Source organism: Heterodontus francisci, chromosome 23 (assembly GCF_036365525.1).
Source record: "Heterodontus francisci isolate sHetFra1 chromosome 23, sHetFra1.hap1, whole genome shotgun sequence".
Classification (NCBI taxonomy): domain Eukaryota; kingdom Metazoa; phylum Chordata; class Chondrichthyes; order Heterodontiformes; family Heterodontidae; genus Heterodontus; species Heterodontus francisci.
In genome coordinates this window covers 54,859,104-54,877,303 of record NC_090393.1, presented here as the reverse complement: position 1 = coordinate 54,877,303, position 18,200 = coordinate 54,859,104, and the positions used below count along the sequence as shown (strand labels likewise).

The window sequence follows — 18,200 nt, the reverse complement described above, 5'->3', positions numbered from 1 at the left end:
ATTTAGCGTCCTCATGGGAAGACGGATACGCAATTTCAGTTCAACTGTTTTTGTATGTCGTGGATGAGTCTAGCATTAGAAAATGGCTAAAAGTCGCTTTAACAAACGTCAATCAGAACAATTCCAAGGATCCAATAAACGGCCAGCACGTGATAGAAATTTGCATAAATAATAAATGTGACGTGTATCCTCCAGTTTAAATGTTGTTAAGAAGCGGGTTCGAAGGTGTCGAATCATTAGGCTCGTGTAGGGAAACATTTGGCCCCGATCTTGATAAAAAATCTACAAAATGAATGAGTGGCTTCATGTTCTCGCAGCCCTGACGCTCTGTTTGCAATGTAAGTATGGAACTCACTTATTTTTGTATTTACGCTGATCGGGTGCAGTATTTGAGTTGGGCGAATATGGATTGCAACTACCTTACATGGTTTTACTGAAGTGTCACTAATCTCTCATTTTAATCACTCTTTTATTTCACCAGGTACCATTGCGGGTACTGTGCTAACTCAGCCAGAGTCCATCTCAACTTCACAGGGAAAAACCGTCAAAATCACTTGCACTATGTCCGGAGGCAGCATGGGCATCTACCATACGAGCTGGTACTGGCAGAAACCCGGCAGTGCCCCTGTCTTTGTTTGGCGAGACTATGATTCTACCAGGGGTTCGGGGATTCCTGATCGATTCACTGGGTCCAGGGACACGTCGAGGAACGTTATGCATTTAACCGTCACCGATGTACAATCTGAGGATGCCGCTGATTATTATTGTGGTGGCTGGGATTCCAGGGCTGGTGGATTCATTTTCGGGGAAGGAACGAAACTGAATCTGGGCAGTAAGTACAATTTTCGCTATGCAGATCTGAGATTTCAAGTTTTAGCTTAAGCCAATTGTAGTGATATACAGAACATACATTGATAATTCCCCATTCTCTCCTGGTGCTTGGAGGAAAGTGCATTTCTATTTTGCTTTTGCCAAATGCTCATGAAACTGCCACCCTCAAATAGCAAGATTATGGATGATGTTCCAAAATCTTCCGAATATTTTTGGTAAGGGCAATTGAGCCTGCAGCAATCTAATTGTTATGCCTTGATGTTTTGAAGCGTATTCGTAAAGCATTAGTTGATCTGTCTGAAACGGCGTTGATAAACAGGTGGATACTTGTGATCGGCTTTTATTGTATTCCCACTGTGATTAGCGCCTCGTGTAGATGTTTAAAAAAGCAAACATTAAGAGAAAACTTTAACATGAAATCTTTTATAATTCCTCGACACGATGCTATTAAAGATTCCGAATCAGAGAGTTGGAGCGGGTGTGCTTTCCAGGAGGATCTTTACACTCTGTGGAAATGATTTAGATAGTGTGACATTCTCAATTTTGCGCTTCATGGTAGTCATCAATTCATAACTTCACTAATATGTAACGAATAACTATATTGCATAGTGATTAGCTTAGAAATGTTAAGATAAGTTACACATTTTAAGAAGTTGATGTTCGTTTTGCGGACAGGGATATTGAGGTTACCAGAGGGAAACTGGGATTACTGGTTTGTTGTCTTTGGAAAGACTTTATGGATGAAGACGGTCATTTCCTGTCTTGTATAGCTCTATGTTTTTAAATAAACTAGGACATACTGGCTGGAGAGAGATTAGTTTGATTCGATCAAATGATGCGTCCTGGGTGACTATGAGCTCCGGGAGCTTGATTGATCGCCTTCAAGGGCTCCGGAAAAAAAATCCCAGAACTTTTCTGGAATTTGCCACATGTATTTCGTTTTTTTTTTATCTATCAAGAAGACAACAGTACAGAAGGGTGCAGGGGTGGATCTCCTCAGCAACTATGGGACTGACGCACTTTTCCCATCTTTCGTTTGGCATGCTTATCGCATTGTAATAAACATCAGTGGTAGATCCCGCGTGGAGGGACCTTCGAATCAGATTCATTTTGCATGAATACTACCCGGGATCAGTATTCGAATTTTTGCTCCTGTTTGAAAAAAATTATTTATTTCTGTCAGAAACCCCCCCAGAAACCTTCAAATAATCAGACTCAAACGGCACTTTTCCTCGAACACTTAGTTACATGCTACAGAAAGGGCGAAGCCTGTATTATAAATTGCTCCATTCAAATCACCTCTGTTGCAAGTTAAATTTCAAAAACCATTTTAACAGAATAAGAGATTACACCTTCAAAATATTTACACGTCTGGCTGTTGGTTTGTCTCAGTTAGTTTCTTTCTTAGGCTTGGATCAGAACATTTCGGATTTAAGCTCCTTTCCAGAAGTTACATTGAAACATTGGAACAAGAACCCATTGAGCCTGTTCCATCTTTCTATTGGATCATTCCGAATATGTCCCGAGATTCCATTGCGCCACTTTCTGCTCCCTAACTCTTGATATATTTACGCTACAAAAATCTATCGATTTCATTTCTCAAAACTTAAATTTACCGAACAGCCACAACATTTTTAGGGAATAAGGGCAAAACACTGCGGACGCTGGAACTCTGAAATGAGAACAGAAAGTGCCGGAAATACTCAGCAGGTCTGGCAGCATCTGTGAAGTGAGAAACAGAGTTAACGTTTCAGGTCTGTGACCCTTCATCAGAACTGGCAAAAGCTAGAAATGTAAGTCTTTGAACAAGAGAAAGGCGGGGGTGAGGGGGTGGGAGGTGGGGGGTGGGGAAGTGGGGAGTGGGGAAGTGGGGAAGAAGAACAAGAAGGAAGGACTGTGATAGGATGGAGGGGGAGAGATTAAATGATAGATGTCATGGAATAGAATGAAAATGGAGTGCCAACTAGTTGCAGCAGAGGGAGTCCAGAGGGAGTGGTGTTGGCAGAATAATGAACAGCTCTGCACGAAAGCAAGAACATGAAAAATAAGTTTAACTAGCACATGGTTAAAATAAATAAATATAAAGAGAAAAATATATACAATATAAAATTGAAATAATAAATAAACAAAAAAATGGGGCTCATGGTCTGAAATTATTGAACTCAATATTGAGTCCAGAAGGCTGTAGAGTGCCTAATCTGAAGATGAGGTGCTGTTCTCGAGCTAGCGTTGATGTTCACTGGAACACTGCAGCAGGCTGAGGACAGAAATATGGGCATGGGAATAAGGTGGCGAATTAAAATAGCAAGAAACCGGAAGCTCACGATCACGCTTGCTGACTGAGCAGAGGCATTTTGCAAAGCGGTCACTTCCATCACGCTTGGTATGAAAACCTGCTTCTGATTTCGCTCCTTCATGGCCTCGCTGTAATTTTAAGATCATTCGTACTTGTTCTAAATTGTCCCAGTAGAGGAAATAGTGATATGGAAGGAGTACAGCATTGTTTTAAGTGCCTTCTTTTGGATGACACCAGACATAACGGTCCCAGATTACTGTTCAAGTGGATGTTCACGATCTGTTGCATTACATACGAACATACGAATTAGGAGCAGGAGTAGGGCCACTTGGCCCTTCGAACCTGTTCCGCCATTCAATAAGTTTATGGTTGAACTGATTCCTCCACATTTCCACCTATCCCCGATAACCTTCCACCCCCTTGCTTATCAAGGATCTATCTACATCTGCCTTAAAAATCTTCCAAAGACTATTTTTCGAGGAAGAGCAAAAAAAAAAGTCCATAATCCCACCCCGCCTCGATCATTGCCTCAAAGGAAATGAATTGGTATTTGTAGTTTCTTGCTTTCTCTACAGTCATCGCCCTTCAAAGTTCCTTTATAGTAATATAATCAAATCGAAACAGCTGAATTTTCGGTAGCGGATGACTCCTCGTGTGACTAGGCAGCTAAAAACCGAAATATTGGGTCGTATTTACATCAAACTGTGGACAGAGCGTGGCTCTACCCGCGTGCAATAGTATTCCCAGCGTTCAAATTATAACCTACCGAAGAAACTAACCAGGCTGGGGCTCTGAATGGTTGAACAGGCTGGGGCTCTTTTCTCTGAAAAAGGAAGGCTTAGAGATGACTTAAATTATGTCTTTAAAATTATGAAAGAGTTTGATGGTGTAGACATAGAAAAGTTGTTTCCACTTGCTTGGTAGTCCAAATATAGAGTTTATAAATATTACAGTCATTAATAAATCTAATAAAGAATCCAGGACAAATTATTTATCCAGAGAGTGGCACCTGTAGACTATAAACATAGGCATAGCCGAGCTGGGACGAATGGCCTATTTCTGTGCTGTAAATTCTATGTAATAATTCAAGAAAAGTTGGCGCCCTTGCGAGCCATTAAACTTGTGGCATAATATTCCCACTTAGTCTGAACAACCTATTAAAACATGAATGAAAGCAAAACTACGATCTTCAGAATTTAATCCAAATAATCATTCAGTTTACTTAGAAATGCACAGACCTAGGATTGCATAGTTTTCTAGATCTACGGTTCCTATGTGAATAGTTAAAGAACGTCAATAATCTCTCATTGTAAAATTCATAACTTGCAAAGTTAAAAATTAACAAAAACTAAATTTGAAAAAGAAAAACGTTGAATTTCGACTTTTTGCATCCCAGCCAGAGTGGATCTTCAGAGGTTGTTTTTATTTTCCTTTCTAGATCCGCGAGGGCCTTCGGTGTCCGTCCTTCCGCCTTCATCGGATCAAATCACAACAAAGAACACGGCGACCCTGGTGTGTTTGGTGAGCGGTTTTAACCCGGGAGCTGTGGAGATTGAGTGGACTGTAGATGACAGTGTGAGAGGGAATGGTGTTGAGACCAGTCGGATCCAGCAGGAGACGGACAACACGTTCAGTGTGAGCAGTTATCTGACTCTGCCAGCCTCAGAGTGGAACTCACATGAGCTTTACTCCTGTGTGGTTAAACACGAGACTCAGGCAAACCCGCTTAAAACAAGTATCGCGCGGTCAAGTTGTTTCTGATGAATCTTATGCATTCGTCTATGATACCATTAATAATCTTTCATGAAGAAAAATTCAAACTTAAAGTTTAGTTTTTAAAATTTTAATTGCTGCATCTAAACAATAAGTGCGCCGTTAGTTTGATTTCACTGCGTGTAACGGAAGAGTGTGTTGAATCAGCAGTCGTGACACCTTCTCTGTGTCATTGCAGTGTAATAAAATTATTCTTCCAATGTTTCAGATGATGCTTTTTTTTCTTGTTTTAATTCTCTTCGAGTTTATGCCATTTTAAGCGTCCAAATCGCGAGGTATTATTCTTTGTAACCTTTTGCAAATTTACATAAAACCATCAAACTCTCGGTAGAAACAACGATTTTATAGAACGAATGGGTGATCAGGTCGGATCAATATAACGTATCAAATGTTAATTTGGCTAAATTTGGCTTGTATATTGATTGGACTACATTGCGTCTGTGATTGTGTTTAACATTTTCCCTTGTTTTATGTGCCCTCGACGAAAAACTATATAAGTGCCAAATAACGTCTAGCATACTCGTTGGAAAAGATAAATCTTAATCAGAGTTCCACTTGAAGAAGAATATAACCTGGAATGAAAATCGAACGCACTAATAGAATGGTTTGGACCCACTCTTTGAAAGAGCTTTCCAAATAGTCCCAACTCCCTGTTCTTTGCTACAGTCCTGCAATTTTCTTCCATTCATTTATTGAAAGACCGTCTCAGAAGTCATGCTCCAAGTAGTTAAAACACCTAATCCATGTAGAGACGAAAGACCTTAGAGTTTATTTTGAATTCATTTTAATTGCATTGTCCAGAGGCATAAAAACACGAACGATAATAATATCCTTTTTTGCGCAAAAAGCTTGGTGAACAAAAGCAATGCTGTGGAGTGTTAGGTGTAAAATAATAACTGCTAAATTCGGGTAATTTGACATGAGCAGAATCTATCATGGGTGGATGCCTCTAGGATTACAAATATTACTGTGGGGAAAAAACAGCTTGCTGTTGGTATAGCCGTAGTCCCAAAAGGCCATAGGCATCTCTCTCTCCGGTAGAGACGGTTGTACAGTTGATAGCAAGGTGAGGAGGCAAACCTCCATGAACTATCAAAGTCAGTACAGGATTGAACCCGCGCTGTTGGCGTTTTCCTGCATCATATTCAAGCCGTCTAGCCAACTAAGCTAACCAAGCCCCCAACAAGCTAGTTTAGGGGTAATTGAAAAGCACATGAATGAACTCATCGAAGCATGTTTTAAAAGGCAGGCTTTAAAAAATCCTGAAATGAAATAACTGGGACCATCGGGTACATATAAAGAACAAAGAACAGTACAGCACAGAAACAGGCCATTCGGCCCTCCAAGACTGCGCCGATCTTGATGCCTGTCTAAACTAAAACCTTCTGCACTTCTGGGGACCGTATCCCTCTATTCCCATCCTAAAAATGTATTTGTCAAGTTGCCTCTTAAACGTCGCTATCGTACTTGCTTCCACCACCTCCCTCGACAGCAAGTTCCAGGCACTCACCACACTCTGTGTAAAGAACTTGCCTCGCACGTCCCCTCTAAACTTTGCCCCTCGCATCTTAAACCTATGTCCCCTAGTAACTGATTCTTCCACCCTGGGAAAAAGCTTCTGACTATCCACTCTGTCCATGCCACTCATAACTTTGTAAACCTCTATCATGTCACCCCTCCACCTCCGTCATTCCAGTGAAAACAACCCGAGTTTATCCAACCTCTCCTCATAGATAATGCCTTCCAGACCAGGCAGCATCCTGGTAAACCTCTTCTGTACCCTCTCCAAAGCCTCTACGTCCTTCTGGTAGTGTGGCGACCAGAATTGCACACGATATTCTAAGTGTGGCCTAACTAAGGTTCTGTACAGCTGCAGCATGACTTGCCAATTTTTATACTCTATGCCCGACCGATGAAGGCAAGCATGCCGTATGCCTTCTTGACTACCTTATCCACCTGTGTTGCCACTTTCAGTGACCTGTGGACCTGTACGCCCAGACCTCTCTGCCAGTCAATACTCCTAAGGGTTCTGCCATTTACTGTATACTTCCCAGCTGTATTAGATCTTCCAAAATGCATTACCTCCGATTTGTCCAGATTAAACTCCGCCCATGTCTCCAACCGATCTATATCATGCTGTATCCTCTGACAATCCTCATCACTATTCACAACTTCACCAACCTTTGTGTCATCCGCAAACTTACTAATCAGATCAGCTACATTTTCCTCCAAATCATTTATATATAATACAAACAGCAAAGGTCCCAGAACTGATCCTTGTGGAACACCACTAGTCACAGCCCTCCATTCAGAAAAGCACCCTTCCACTGCTACCCTCTGTCTTCTATGACCGAGCCAGTTCTGTATCCATCTTGCCAGCTTACCTCTGATCCCGTGTGACTTCACCTTTTGTACCAGTCTGCCATGAGGGACCTTGTCAAAGGCATTACTGAAGTCCATATAGACAACATCCACCGCCCTTCCTTCATCAATCATCTTTGTCACTTCCTCAAAAAACTCGATCAAGTTAGTGAGATACGACCTCCCCTTCACAAAACCATGCTGTCTCTCGCTAATAAGTTCATTTGTTTCCAAATGGGAGTAAATCCGGTCCCGAAGAATCCTCTCTAATAATTTCCCTACCACTGACATAAGGCTCACCAGCCTATAATTTCCTGGATTATCCTTGCTACCCTTATTAAACAAAGGAACAACACTGGCTATTCTCCAGTCCTCTGGGACCTCACCTGTAGCCAATGAGGATACAAGGATTTCTGTCAAGGCCCCAGCAATTTCTTCCCTTATCTCCCTCAGTATTCAAGGGTAGATCTCATCAGGCCCTGGGGACTTATCTACCTTAATGCTTTGCAAGACGCCCAACACCTCCTCCTTTTTGATAACGACACGGCCCAGACTATCTACAATCCCTTCCCCCAACTCATCATCCACCAAGTCCTTCTCTTTGGTGAATACTGATGCAAAGTACTCATTTAGTACCTCGCCCACTTCCTCTGGCTCCACACATAGATTCCCTCCTCTGTCCTTGAGTGGGCCAACCCTTTCTCTGGTTACCCTCTTGCTCTTTATATACATATAAAAAGCCTTGGGATGCTCCTTAATCCTGTTTGCCAACGAATTTTCATGACCCCTCTTCGCCCTCCTGACTCCTTGCTTAAGTTCCTTCCTACTTTCCTTAAATTCCACAAGGGCTTCGTCTGTTCCCAGCCTTCTAGCCCTTATGAATGCTTACTTTTTCTTTTTGACTAGGCTCACAATATCCCTCCTTATCCAAGGTTCCCGAAACTTGCCAAACTTATCCTTCTTCCTCACAGGAACATTCCGGTCCTGGATTCTAATCAAATGACGTTTGAAAGACTCCCACATGTCAGATGTTGGATTACCCTCAAACAGCCGCCCCTAATCTAATTTCTCCAGTTCCTGCCTAATATTGTTATAATTAGCCTTCCCCCAATTTTGCACCTTCACCTGAGGACTACTCTTATCCTTATCCACAAGTACCCTAAAACTTAATGGTACAAGGACAAGGGGACGCAGATTGATGATTTTGGGCAAGAGATGAAGGAGAAATATGATGAAGAACTTTTTTTACACAGTGGGTGGTAATGACCTGGAATTCGCTGCCCACAAGGGTGAGGGAAGCGGAGACAATCAATGACTTCAAAAAGAAATTGAATCGTCACTTGAAGGAAATAGACTTGCAATGCTATAGGCTTGAGTGGGAGAGTGGGACTGACTGAAAAGCTCTGTGGAGAGCCAGGATAGACTCGATGGGCCGAATGACGTCCTTCTGTGTGGTAAATGACTCTATGACTCGATGATTGTGCACCTCAAATAGATATTCTACGTGTGAGTTTATAAACGTATAGTACCTGCTTGTAGTCTTATTGCACTCTCAAATATCAATGAACATCTGTCAATGCATCAACTACAGATGGGTCTTAGAATCTGTTAATTTTTATACAAATCTGAAATAAAAACAGAAAGTGCTAGAAATACACAGCAGCATCGGTGGAGAGAGAAACAGAGTTAACATTTCAGGTTTGTGACCTTTCATCGATTATTCCAGTACTCCCCTTGCTGGTTTTCCATCTTCCACCATCTCACCACCCCATAATCAAAAACACATCCAAATTCTCTACCTGTTTCCAGCTTCACCAGGTCCCCGTCACCCATAATAGGAACAAAGGACAGTAGTAGGCCACCAGTTAATTGGATCATGGCTGATTTGTATCTTAACTCCATCGAGCTGCTTTTGTTCCATTATCCTTAATACCCTTGCCGCACAAAAGTCTATTGATCTCCATTTAAAAAAAAACAATTGGCCTAGCTTCGATAGTATTTTGGGGCAGAGAGTTCCAGATTTTCACTACGTTTTGGGTGAAGAAATGTTACTGACCATCACTCCTGTATGTCCTAGATCTAATTTTAAAATTTTGCTCCCTTCTTTAGAACTCCTTTAAATCATCTTAAACACCTCCATTACATCCTGTAGTATTCTATATTCATGGGACTACAAGTGTAGGTTGTGCTTTCAAGATGGCTCCTGGGCTGGAAGCTCCCTAGGAAGCTCCCTTGCTGTTCAACTCTATCCATGGCCATCTGCTCCCATCCCTAACGTTTTCTCCCCCAATCTGCCCTCTTAAACTGTTTAAATTCCCCTGGCTCTTTAAATCAGTTCATTTTAGCCCTATCTAAAAGTTAACAGTTAGTTTAGTGTATGTTACCTGGGCCCACTGCCCTCCCCCAGCCACACCTGCTCTTTGTTTTCTCAATGAAATTGATCCGGATGAAACTGACGAGAACAGCTGCCGATACTTTAATCTCCGATCCTGCTGTCTTCACAGTCCAGAGTGTCTGCAGCCACGGCATGCGGTAAGTCCATTGAGGTGAAGAAGGAGCTGCGGGACCCGAGAGAAGTCCTGTGAAAAGGTGCCCCGAACACCCAAAACATCCACGAACGGCCCCCCCCCCCGGCCGCAACTTCAAAGCGCCCGCGGGAGATGGCTCGGAGAGCATCTGCAGCGCACTGTCGGCAATGCTGCATGCCTTTATTTAAACCACTGCAAAAAAAAAACCCTTAGCAAATGTAATCACCTCTAAGTCTGCCAAATGATGCTTCACCTCCCGAAGGACGTGGATGAGCTTTCCGGACGTCGATGGTGGGCACTGAGGAAATGGCTTATTACCTGCACCAGATTCCACCCCCCCTCCCCCCCCCCCCTTTACCCCCCCTTCCACCACCCCCCCCCCACCCCCGTCCCCTTCCCTGCTCCACCCTCTCAGCTCACCCCCTCACAACCCCGTCCCAGCCCGCCCCCCCCTCGCACCATCTTCACCCCGCACCCCCTTCCCCTGCACCCCCCCCCACCCCCTCCCTCTACCCCTCTCCCTTGCATCCCCTCCTCCCACCGGCACCATCCTACACCTGTGTAGGGGCCCCAACAACCCCACTGCCTTGTGGGCGTCTCGGGAGAGACCAAGGCTAAGGGAGTAAACCCTAACAGAAAATCCGGAGCGGAACCCCGTAGGCGGTCATGTGTCACCTTTGGCATCTTTCCGGCAGTTCCTGCAGCCATACTGGTGCCAAACGTCGTGTCCTGCACTCCTTTGGACCCCACCAGAAAGGCCGAGAGGGGGGTTTTGACGACTGGGCAACTCTCAACCTCCATAAATTTGCCCAGGCATGCGCCATGGAGAGGTCACTCCATAGTTGCCTCACAGCGACTGAAACAACACGGAAGGCAGCAGTTACGGGTTATAAGTCCAGATAAATTGGCGTAGAAACTGGGCGCCACGGGTTGCCTTTGTCGGTGGGAGAGGTCATTGCACCTCACTGGACAGCTACCGCCCGCCTCAAACCGGGCAGCCCCCGGTCAATAAGGTTCTGTCCCGCCACAGTCTGCCTGCTTCAATGGGTGCTTGGAGCTCAGGGTCATTGCCCGAAAGGTGGACTGATACACCGCACCAAACAACATGAAAAAAGGAAAGAAGGTACCAGCCCTTCGCTTTGCAAGCTGGAACGTCAGAACTATGTGTCCTGGCCTGTCGGAAGACCTTACACAAATCAACGATTCTCGGAAGACCGCCATCATTAACAACGAGCTCAGTAGACTCAATGTGGACATTGCAGCACTTCAGGAGACTCGCCTCCCCGCGAGTGGCTCTCTAGCAGAGCAAGACTACACCTTCTTCTGGCAGGGCAGGGATCCTGAAGAACCAAGACAGCATGGAGTGGGCTTCGCCATCAGAAACTCCTTGCTCAGCATGATAGAGCCTCCCTCAAATGGCTCGGAACGCATACTGTCCATCCGACTGCTCACCACCTCTGGTCCAGTACACCTACTCAGCATCTATGCTCCAACACTCTGTTCCGCACCTGAAGCTAAAGACCAGTTCTATGAACAACTCCATAACATCATTAGCAGCATCCCCAACACCGAACACCTATTCCTGCTGGGGGACTTTAATGCCAGGGTTGGGGCCGACCATGACTCATGGCCCTCCTCCCTTGGGCGCTATGGCGTTGGAAGGATGAATGAGAACGGGCAGAGACTGCTTGAGTTGTGTACCTATCATAACCTCTGCATCACCAACTCGTTCTTTCACACTAAACCCTGTCACCAGGTTTCATGGAGGCACCCAAGATCACGTCGTTGGCACCAGCTAGACCTCATTGTCACAAGGCGAGCCGCCTTAAACAGTGTTCAAATCACACGCAGCTTCCACAGTGCGGACTGCGACACCGACCACTCCCTGGTGTGCAGCAAGGTTAGACTCAGACCAAAGAAGTTGCATCATTCCAAGCAGAAGGGCCACCCGCGCATCAACACGAGCAGAATTTCTCACCCACAGCTGTTACAAAAATTTCTAAATTCACTTGTAACAGCCCTTCAAAACACTCCCACAGGGGATGCTGAGACCAAGTGGGCCCACATCAGAGACGCCATCTATGAGTCAGCTTTGACCACCTACGGCAAAAGTGCGAAGAGAAATGCAGACTGGTTTCAATCTCATAATGAAGAGCTGGAACCTGTCATAGCCGCTAAGCGCATTGCACTTTTGAACTACAAGAAAGCCCCCAGCGATTTAACATCCGCAGCACTTAAAGCAGCCAGAAGTACTGCACAAAGAACAGCTAGGCGTTGCGCAAACGACTACTGGCAACACCTATGCAGTCATATTCAGCTGGCCTCAGACACCGGAAACATCAGAGGAATGTATGATGGCATGAAGAGAGCTCTTGGGCCAACCATCAAGAAGATCCCCCCCCTCAAATCTAAATCGGGGGACATAATCACTGACCAACGCAAACAGATGGACCGCTGGGTTGAGCACTACCTAGAACTGTACTCCAGGGAGAATGCTGTCACTGAGACTGCCCTCAATGCAGCCCAGCCTCTACCAGTCATGGATGAGCTGGACATACAGCCAACCAAATCGGAACTCAGTGATGCCATTGATTCCCTAGCCAGCGGAAAAGCCCCTGGGAAGGACAGCATTACCCCTGAAATAATCAAGAGTGCCAAGCCTGCTATACTCTCAGCACTACATGAACTGCTATGCCTGTGCTGGGACGAGGGAGCAGTACCCCAGGACATGCGCGATGCCAACATCATCACCCTCTATAAAAACAAAGGTGACCGCGGTGACTGCAACAACTACCGTGGAATCTCCCTGCTCAGCATAGTGGGGAAAGTCTTTGCTCGAGTCGCTCTGAACAGGCTCCAGAAGCTGGCCGAGCGCGTCTACCCTGAGGCACAGTGTGGCTTTCGTGCAGAGAGATCGACTATTGACATGCTGTTCTCCCTTCGTCAGATACAGGAGAAATGCCGTGAACAACAGATGCCCCTCTACATTGCTTTCATTGATCTCACCAAAGCCTTTGACCTCGTCAGCAGACGTGGTCTCTTCAGACTACTAGAAAAGATCGGATGTCCACCAAAGCTACTAAGTATCATCACCTCATTCCATGACAATATGAAAGGCACAATTCAACATGGTGGCTCCTCATCAGAGCCCTTTCCTATCCTGAGTGGTGTGAAACAGGGCTGTGTTCTCGCACCCACACTTTTTGGGATTTTCTTCTCCCTGCTGCTTTCACATGCGTTCAAATCCTCTGAAGAAGGAATTTTCCTCCACACAAGATCAGGGGGCAGGTTGTTCAACCTTGCCCGTCTAAGAGCGAAGTCCAAAGTACGGAAAGTCCTCATCAGAGAACTCCTCTTTGCTGACGATGCTGCTTTAACATCTCACACTGAAGAATGCCTGCAGAGTCTCATCGACAGGTTTGCGTCTGCCTGCAATGAATTTGGCCTAACCATCAGCCTCAAGAAAACGAACATCATGGGGCAGGATGTCAGAAATGCTCCATCCATCAATATTGGCGACCACGCTCTGGAAGTGGTTCAAGAGTTCACCTACCTAGGCTCAACTATCACCAGTAACCTGTCTCTAGATGCAGAAATCAACAAGCACATGGGTAAGGTTTCCACTGCTATGTTCAGACTGGCCAAGAGAGTGTGGGAAAATGGCGCACTGACACGGAACACAAAAGTCCGAGTGTATCAGGCCTGTGTCCTCAGTACCTTGCTCTACGGCAGCGAGGCCTGGACAACGTATGCCAGCCAAGAGCGACGTCTCAATTCATTCCATCTTCGCTGCCTTCGGAGAATACTTGGCATCAGGTGGCAGGACTATATCTCCAACACAGAAGTCCTTGAAGCGGCCAACATCCCCAGCTTATACACACTACTGAGTCAGCGGCGCTTGAGATGGCTTGGCCATGTGAGCCGCATGGAAGATGGCAGGATCCCCAAAGACACATTGTACAGCGAGCTCGCCACTGGTATCAGACCCACCGGCCGTCCATGTCTCCGTTATAAAGACGTCTGCAAACGCGACATGAAATCGTGTGACATTGATCACAAGTCGTGGGAGTCAGTTGCCAGCATTCGCCAGAGCTGGCGGGCAGCCATAAAGACAGGGCTAAATTGTGGCGAGTCGAAGAGACTTAGTAGTTGGCAGGAAAAAAGACAGAGGCGCAAGGGGAGAGCCAACTGTGCAACAGCCCCAACAAACAAATTTCTCTGCAGCACCTGTGGAAGAGCCTGTCACTCCAGAATTGGCCTTTATAGCCACTCCAGGCGCTGCTTCACAAACCACTGACCACCTCCAGGCGCGTATCCATTGTCTCTCGAGATAAGGAGGCCCAAAAGAAAAAGAAAGAACAAGTGTAGGCTATGCAGCCTGTCCTCATTATGTAACATCTAAACCATGATATCATTATGGTGAATCTTCGCAGCACCACATTCAAGTTCATTATATCCTTCCTAAAGTGCAGTGGCCAGAATGGAACACAGTACTCCATATTGGATAGAACCAGAGCTTTGTACAGCTGTGTCATGACGACTAACTATCTGGATTCCAATTCTTTTGAGATAAAGGCCAACATTTCATTAGCCATTACAATTATTTTTGTACCCACGCACCAGCTTTTCAGGGTTTCTGCACTTGGACGCCTAAATCATTCTACCCATGCACAGTTCGTAGCTCGCCATCACCAACGACAGTGCCCCCCCCCCCAACCCAACCACCAAACACACACACACACACACACACACACACACACACACACACACACACACACCACTGAACCCCATTTAGAAAATATTCTGATCAATCTTTCTTAGATTGAAGTAATGACCTCAAACTTTCCCACATTGAACTCCACCATCCACAGTTTTTCCTACTCACGTCCATTAATGGCCCTTTGCAACACTTGTCTTCCATCTGTACAGTGTACTGTACCACAAAACATAGTGTGGTCAGCAAACTTAAATATACAGCTCTGTATTCCTTCATCCAAGTCATTAATACATATAGTGAAAAGTTGCAGACCCCATACAGATACCTGTGGGACAACAATGGTCTCATTCTCCCAATTTCAGTACAGACCCATTATTCACATTCCCTGTTTCCTATCTCCTAACTACTTCCTTATCGAATCGAAGAAGTTGCTTCCAATTCAATTTGCTCTCCTTTTTGTTAACAATCTCTGAAGCAGAAGCTTGTCAAATCACTCTTCTGCTCACCAACCTAACATAACTGCTGATTCACCAATGCCTCAAAATTAAAATTCTTATGCTGATGTTGAAACCTCTCTCTTCCCTATTGCTGCAATCTCCTCGATTTATATAACCCTCTGACAATGCACGCTTCTTCAACTCTGGGCAGTTGTGCATCTCCCACTTCCTTCATCTCACCACATCTAGATCCTAAGCCCTGGAATTCTCTCCCCAAACTCTTTGCGGCTCCACTTCTCTCTCCTACTTTAACACGCTGCTTTTAACGTACCTCTTTGACTAAGTGTTTGTGTCCTTGTCCTAATGTCTCCTTCTTTGACTCAATGTCTATTGCAGTCTGTGCACTTCTTCTGAAGCACCTCGGGTCGTTTCCTACAGTAAAGTTGCTATATAAGTTTAAATTCTATTTGTGTTCATGTTTTTCTATAAATACCGAGAAGAAAAGTGAACTCAGCGGTGAACTCCTCTGTGAAAATCACTTTCAAACCTTCTCCATTAGAAACAACACATTTCAACAAAGCTTGTGAAAACCACACAACAGCAGCCCTGTTTTCCCAATAACTCAGCATTTATTGTTTGTCTCCACCCCAGTCTCAGCTCATCTGTTGCTGAAACTCTCATGCATGCCTTTGTTACTTCTACACTGCACTATTCTAATACTCCCCTTTCCGCATTCTCACCTTGCACCGTCTAACTCGCATGCATCCTGTTCATCTTTTAACCCTGCGTTCACTGACCTACATTGGGTCCGGATCCGGCAATGCCTTGATTTTGAAATGGTTCCCCTTGTTCCAAATCCCTTCAAGGCCGAGCCCCTCCATATCTCTATAATCCTCTCAGGCTAAAACCTCTGAGATGCCTGCACACTTCCAATTCTGGCCTCTTGTGTCTTCCCTATTTTAAGTCTTCCATCATTGGCTTCCATACCTTCTGCTGCCTTAGCCCTCAGCTCTGAAATTCCCTTCCAGAAACTCTCTCCGCTTTGCTTCTCTCTACTCCTTTAAGATGCTCTTTAAACATTCCTTTTTAATGAAGCTTTTGGTCACCTCCTTCTGTGGCTCGTTGTCAATTTTTTTTTGATAATGCTCCTGAGAAGTCCCTTGTGACTTTGTACGATCTTAAAGGCGACATAAAGTAATAAAGTGTTCTTGTTGCTCTTTCTCGCATTAATCAAACTATACCAACACCCAGAGGTATCAATTCATTTAGTTACAATTACATTCTTATTGTCTCCTTCTATTCTTTCTCGTCATAAAAACAACTGTAAAAGCAGCTGTGTAAGTCCAGCATGCCCATCCGATCCAGACAAGATGCAGCCCACGAACACCATCACCACCATCTGCAATCTGTCAAGCAAACTACTGAGAGAAGCAAAAAGAAAAAACTGGGCAAAAGTTAGGCAAATTTAGGGAAAAACTCAGGCTGATTTGTCTCTGACTCCTGAAGGTAACCAAGAAAGTTGTGGCAGACTACAGTATTTATAGTTATCATTAATTTGAACCACTCTCGTCTAACTTCTATGTTTGGAAATGCCCTCCTGTCCCTGCAACTTAAAAGACAGAAAATTATGTACAACAATTTCACATAAAAAACACTGCTCCCATTTTTTCAGACAGCAGGTCCGAGTAATGATTGTGTTGTCATTTACAGCTCCCTTACACCCTTGTTTTGTTTCTTTTCTTGGTCCACTCTCTTTTGATCACACCATCATCCCTGTTATATAATCTATCCTGCCTTCCATCCAATCACGGGTCTTTCCTATTGTTCTTTCCTCCCCTCCATTTTTCCCTGCCTCTGTACCTGCTTAAAACCTGTAATTTTTGCCAGTTCTGATGAAAGCTGGCGACGTTATAGAATCATAGAGTAGTTATAGTACTGGAGAAGCCCATTTGGCCCATCGTATTCATGCAAGGTCCCTCCAAGAGCAACTCAGCTTTTTCTACTACCCTACTCTTTCCCTGTTGTCCTGTAAATGTTGTCCCTTCAAATAATTATCCAATTCCGTTTTGAAAGCTGCAATTGAATCTACCTCCAGCACATTCTCAGACAGTGCATTCCAAATGCAAATGACACGTAGTGTAAAACGTTTTTCCTCATGTTGCCTTTGGTTCTTTAGCCATTCGCCTTGAATCAGTGCCCTTTGGTTCTCAACCCTTCTGCCAATTGGAACACAATGGGAACAGATTCTCTCTATCTATTCTGTCCAGATCCCTCATGATTTTGAATACCTCTATGAAATCTCCTGTCAATCTTCACTTCTCTAAGAAGAGAAGTTAGTCTAGTGTGACCATGAAGCCATTGTCGATTGTTGTAAACACCCATCTGGTTCGCTAATGTCCTTTAGGTAAGGAAATCTGCCGTCCTTACCTGGTCTGGCCTACATGTGACTCCAGACCCACAGCAATGTGGTTGACTCTTAAAATGCCCTCTGAAATGACCACTCAGTTCAAGGGCAATTAGGGATGGGCAATAAATGCTGGCCTAGACAGCGACGCCCACATCCCATGAACGAATTTAAAAGAACAGGTCCAGCTCCAATCTATCCACGTAACTGAAATCCCACATCCCAGGAGGCATTCTCACAAATACTTTTTGCACCCTCTCGAATGCCTTCACATCCTTCTTAAAGTGTGGTGCCCAGAATTGGACACAATACTCCAGTTGGGGCCAAACAAGTGTCTTATAAAGGTTCTTCATAACTTCCTTGCTTTTGTAATCTATGCCTCTATTTATAAAGCCCAGGATCCCGTATGCTTTTATGAACCACTTTCTCTCCCTGCCCTGAAACCTTCCATGATTTGTGCACATATACCTCCAGGTCTGCCTGATCCTGCATCTATTTTAGGATTGTAGCCTTTATTTTGTATTGCCTCCCCTCATTTACCCACCAAAATGCATCACTTCACACTTCTTCACATCAACTTTCATCTGTCACATGTCCACCCATTGCACCAGCATGTCTATGTTCTCTTGAAGTCTATCACCATCCTCCTCACAGTTCACAATATTTCCAAGATTTGTGTTATCTGCAAATTTTGCAGTTGTGTTCTGCACACTCAAGTCTAGGTCATTCATTTAGATCAAGAAAAGCAGTGATCCTAGTACCGACCCCAGGGGAACCCCACTGTATACCGGCCTCTAGTCCGAAAAAGAACCGTTCACCACAACTGTCTGTTTCCTGTTACTCAGTTAACTTT

General features: G+C 44.7%; 1 protein-coding gene across 1 annotated transcript; it reads left to right on the top strand.

Annotated features, from left to right (window-relative positions):
• The first annotated feature begins 232 nt into the window (after positions 1-232).
• Positions 233-5,107, top strand: LOC137383014 (immunoglobulin lambda-1 light chain-like). The gene is made up of 3 exons (XM_068055603.1): positions 233-338; positions 482-832; positions 4,566-5,107. The coding sequence occupies exons 1-3, from the start codon at positions 290-292 to the stop codon at positions 4,886-4,888; spliced, it is 723 nt and encodes a 240-aa protein (XP_067911704.1). The 5' UTR covers positions 233-289; the 3' UTR covers positions 4,889-5,107.
• Positions 5,108-18,200: the final 13,093 nt, after the last annotated feature.

Bases quoted from the DNA above. Each gene is read 5' to 3' on its own strand.
- LOC137383014 (XM_068055603.1), top strand. From the start codon at position 290: ATGAATGAGTGGCTTCATGTTCTCGCAGCCCTGACGCTCTGTTTGCAA. The intron at 339-481 runs GTAAGTATGGAA...TTATTTCACCAG, and splicing joins CCTGACGCTCTGTTTGCAAT to GTACCATTGCGGGTACTGTG. The intron at 833-4,565 runs GTAAGTACAATT...TTTCCTTTCTAG, and splicing joins AACGAAACTGAATCTGGGCA to ATCCGCGAGGGCCTTCGGTG.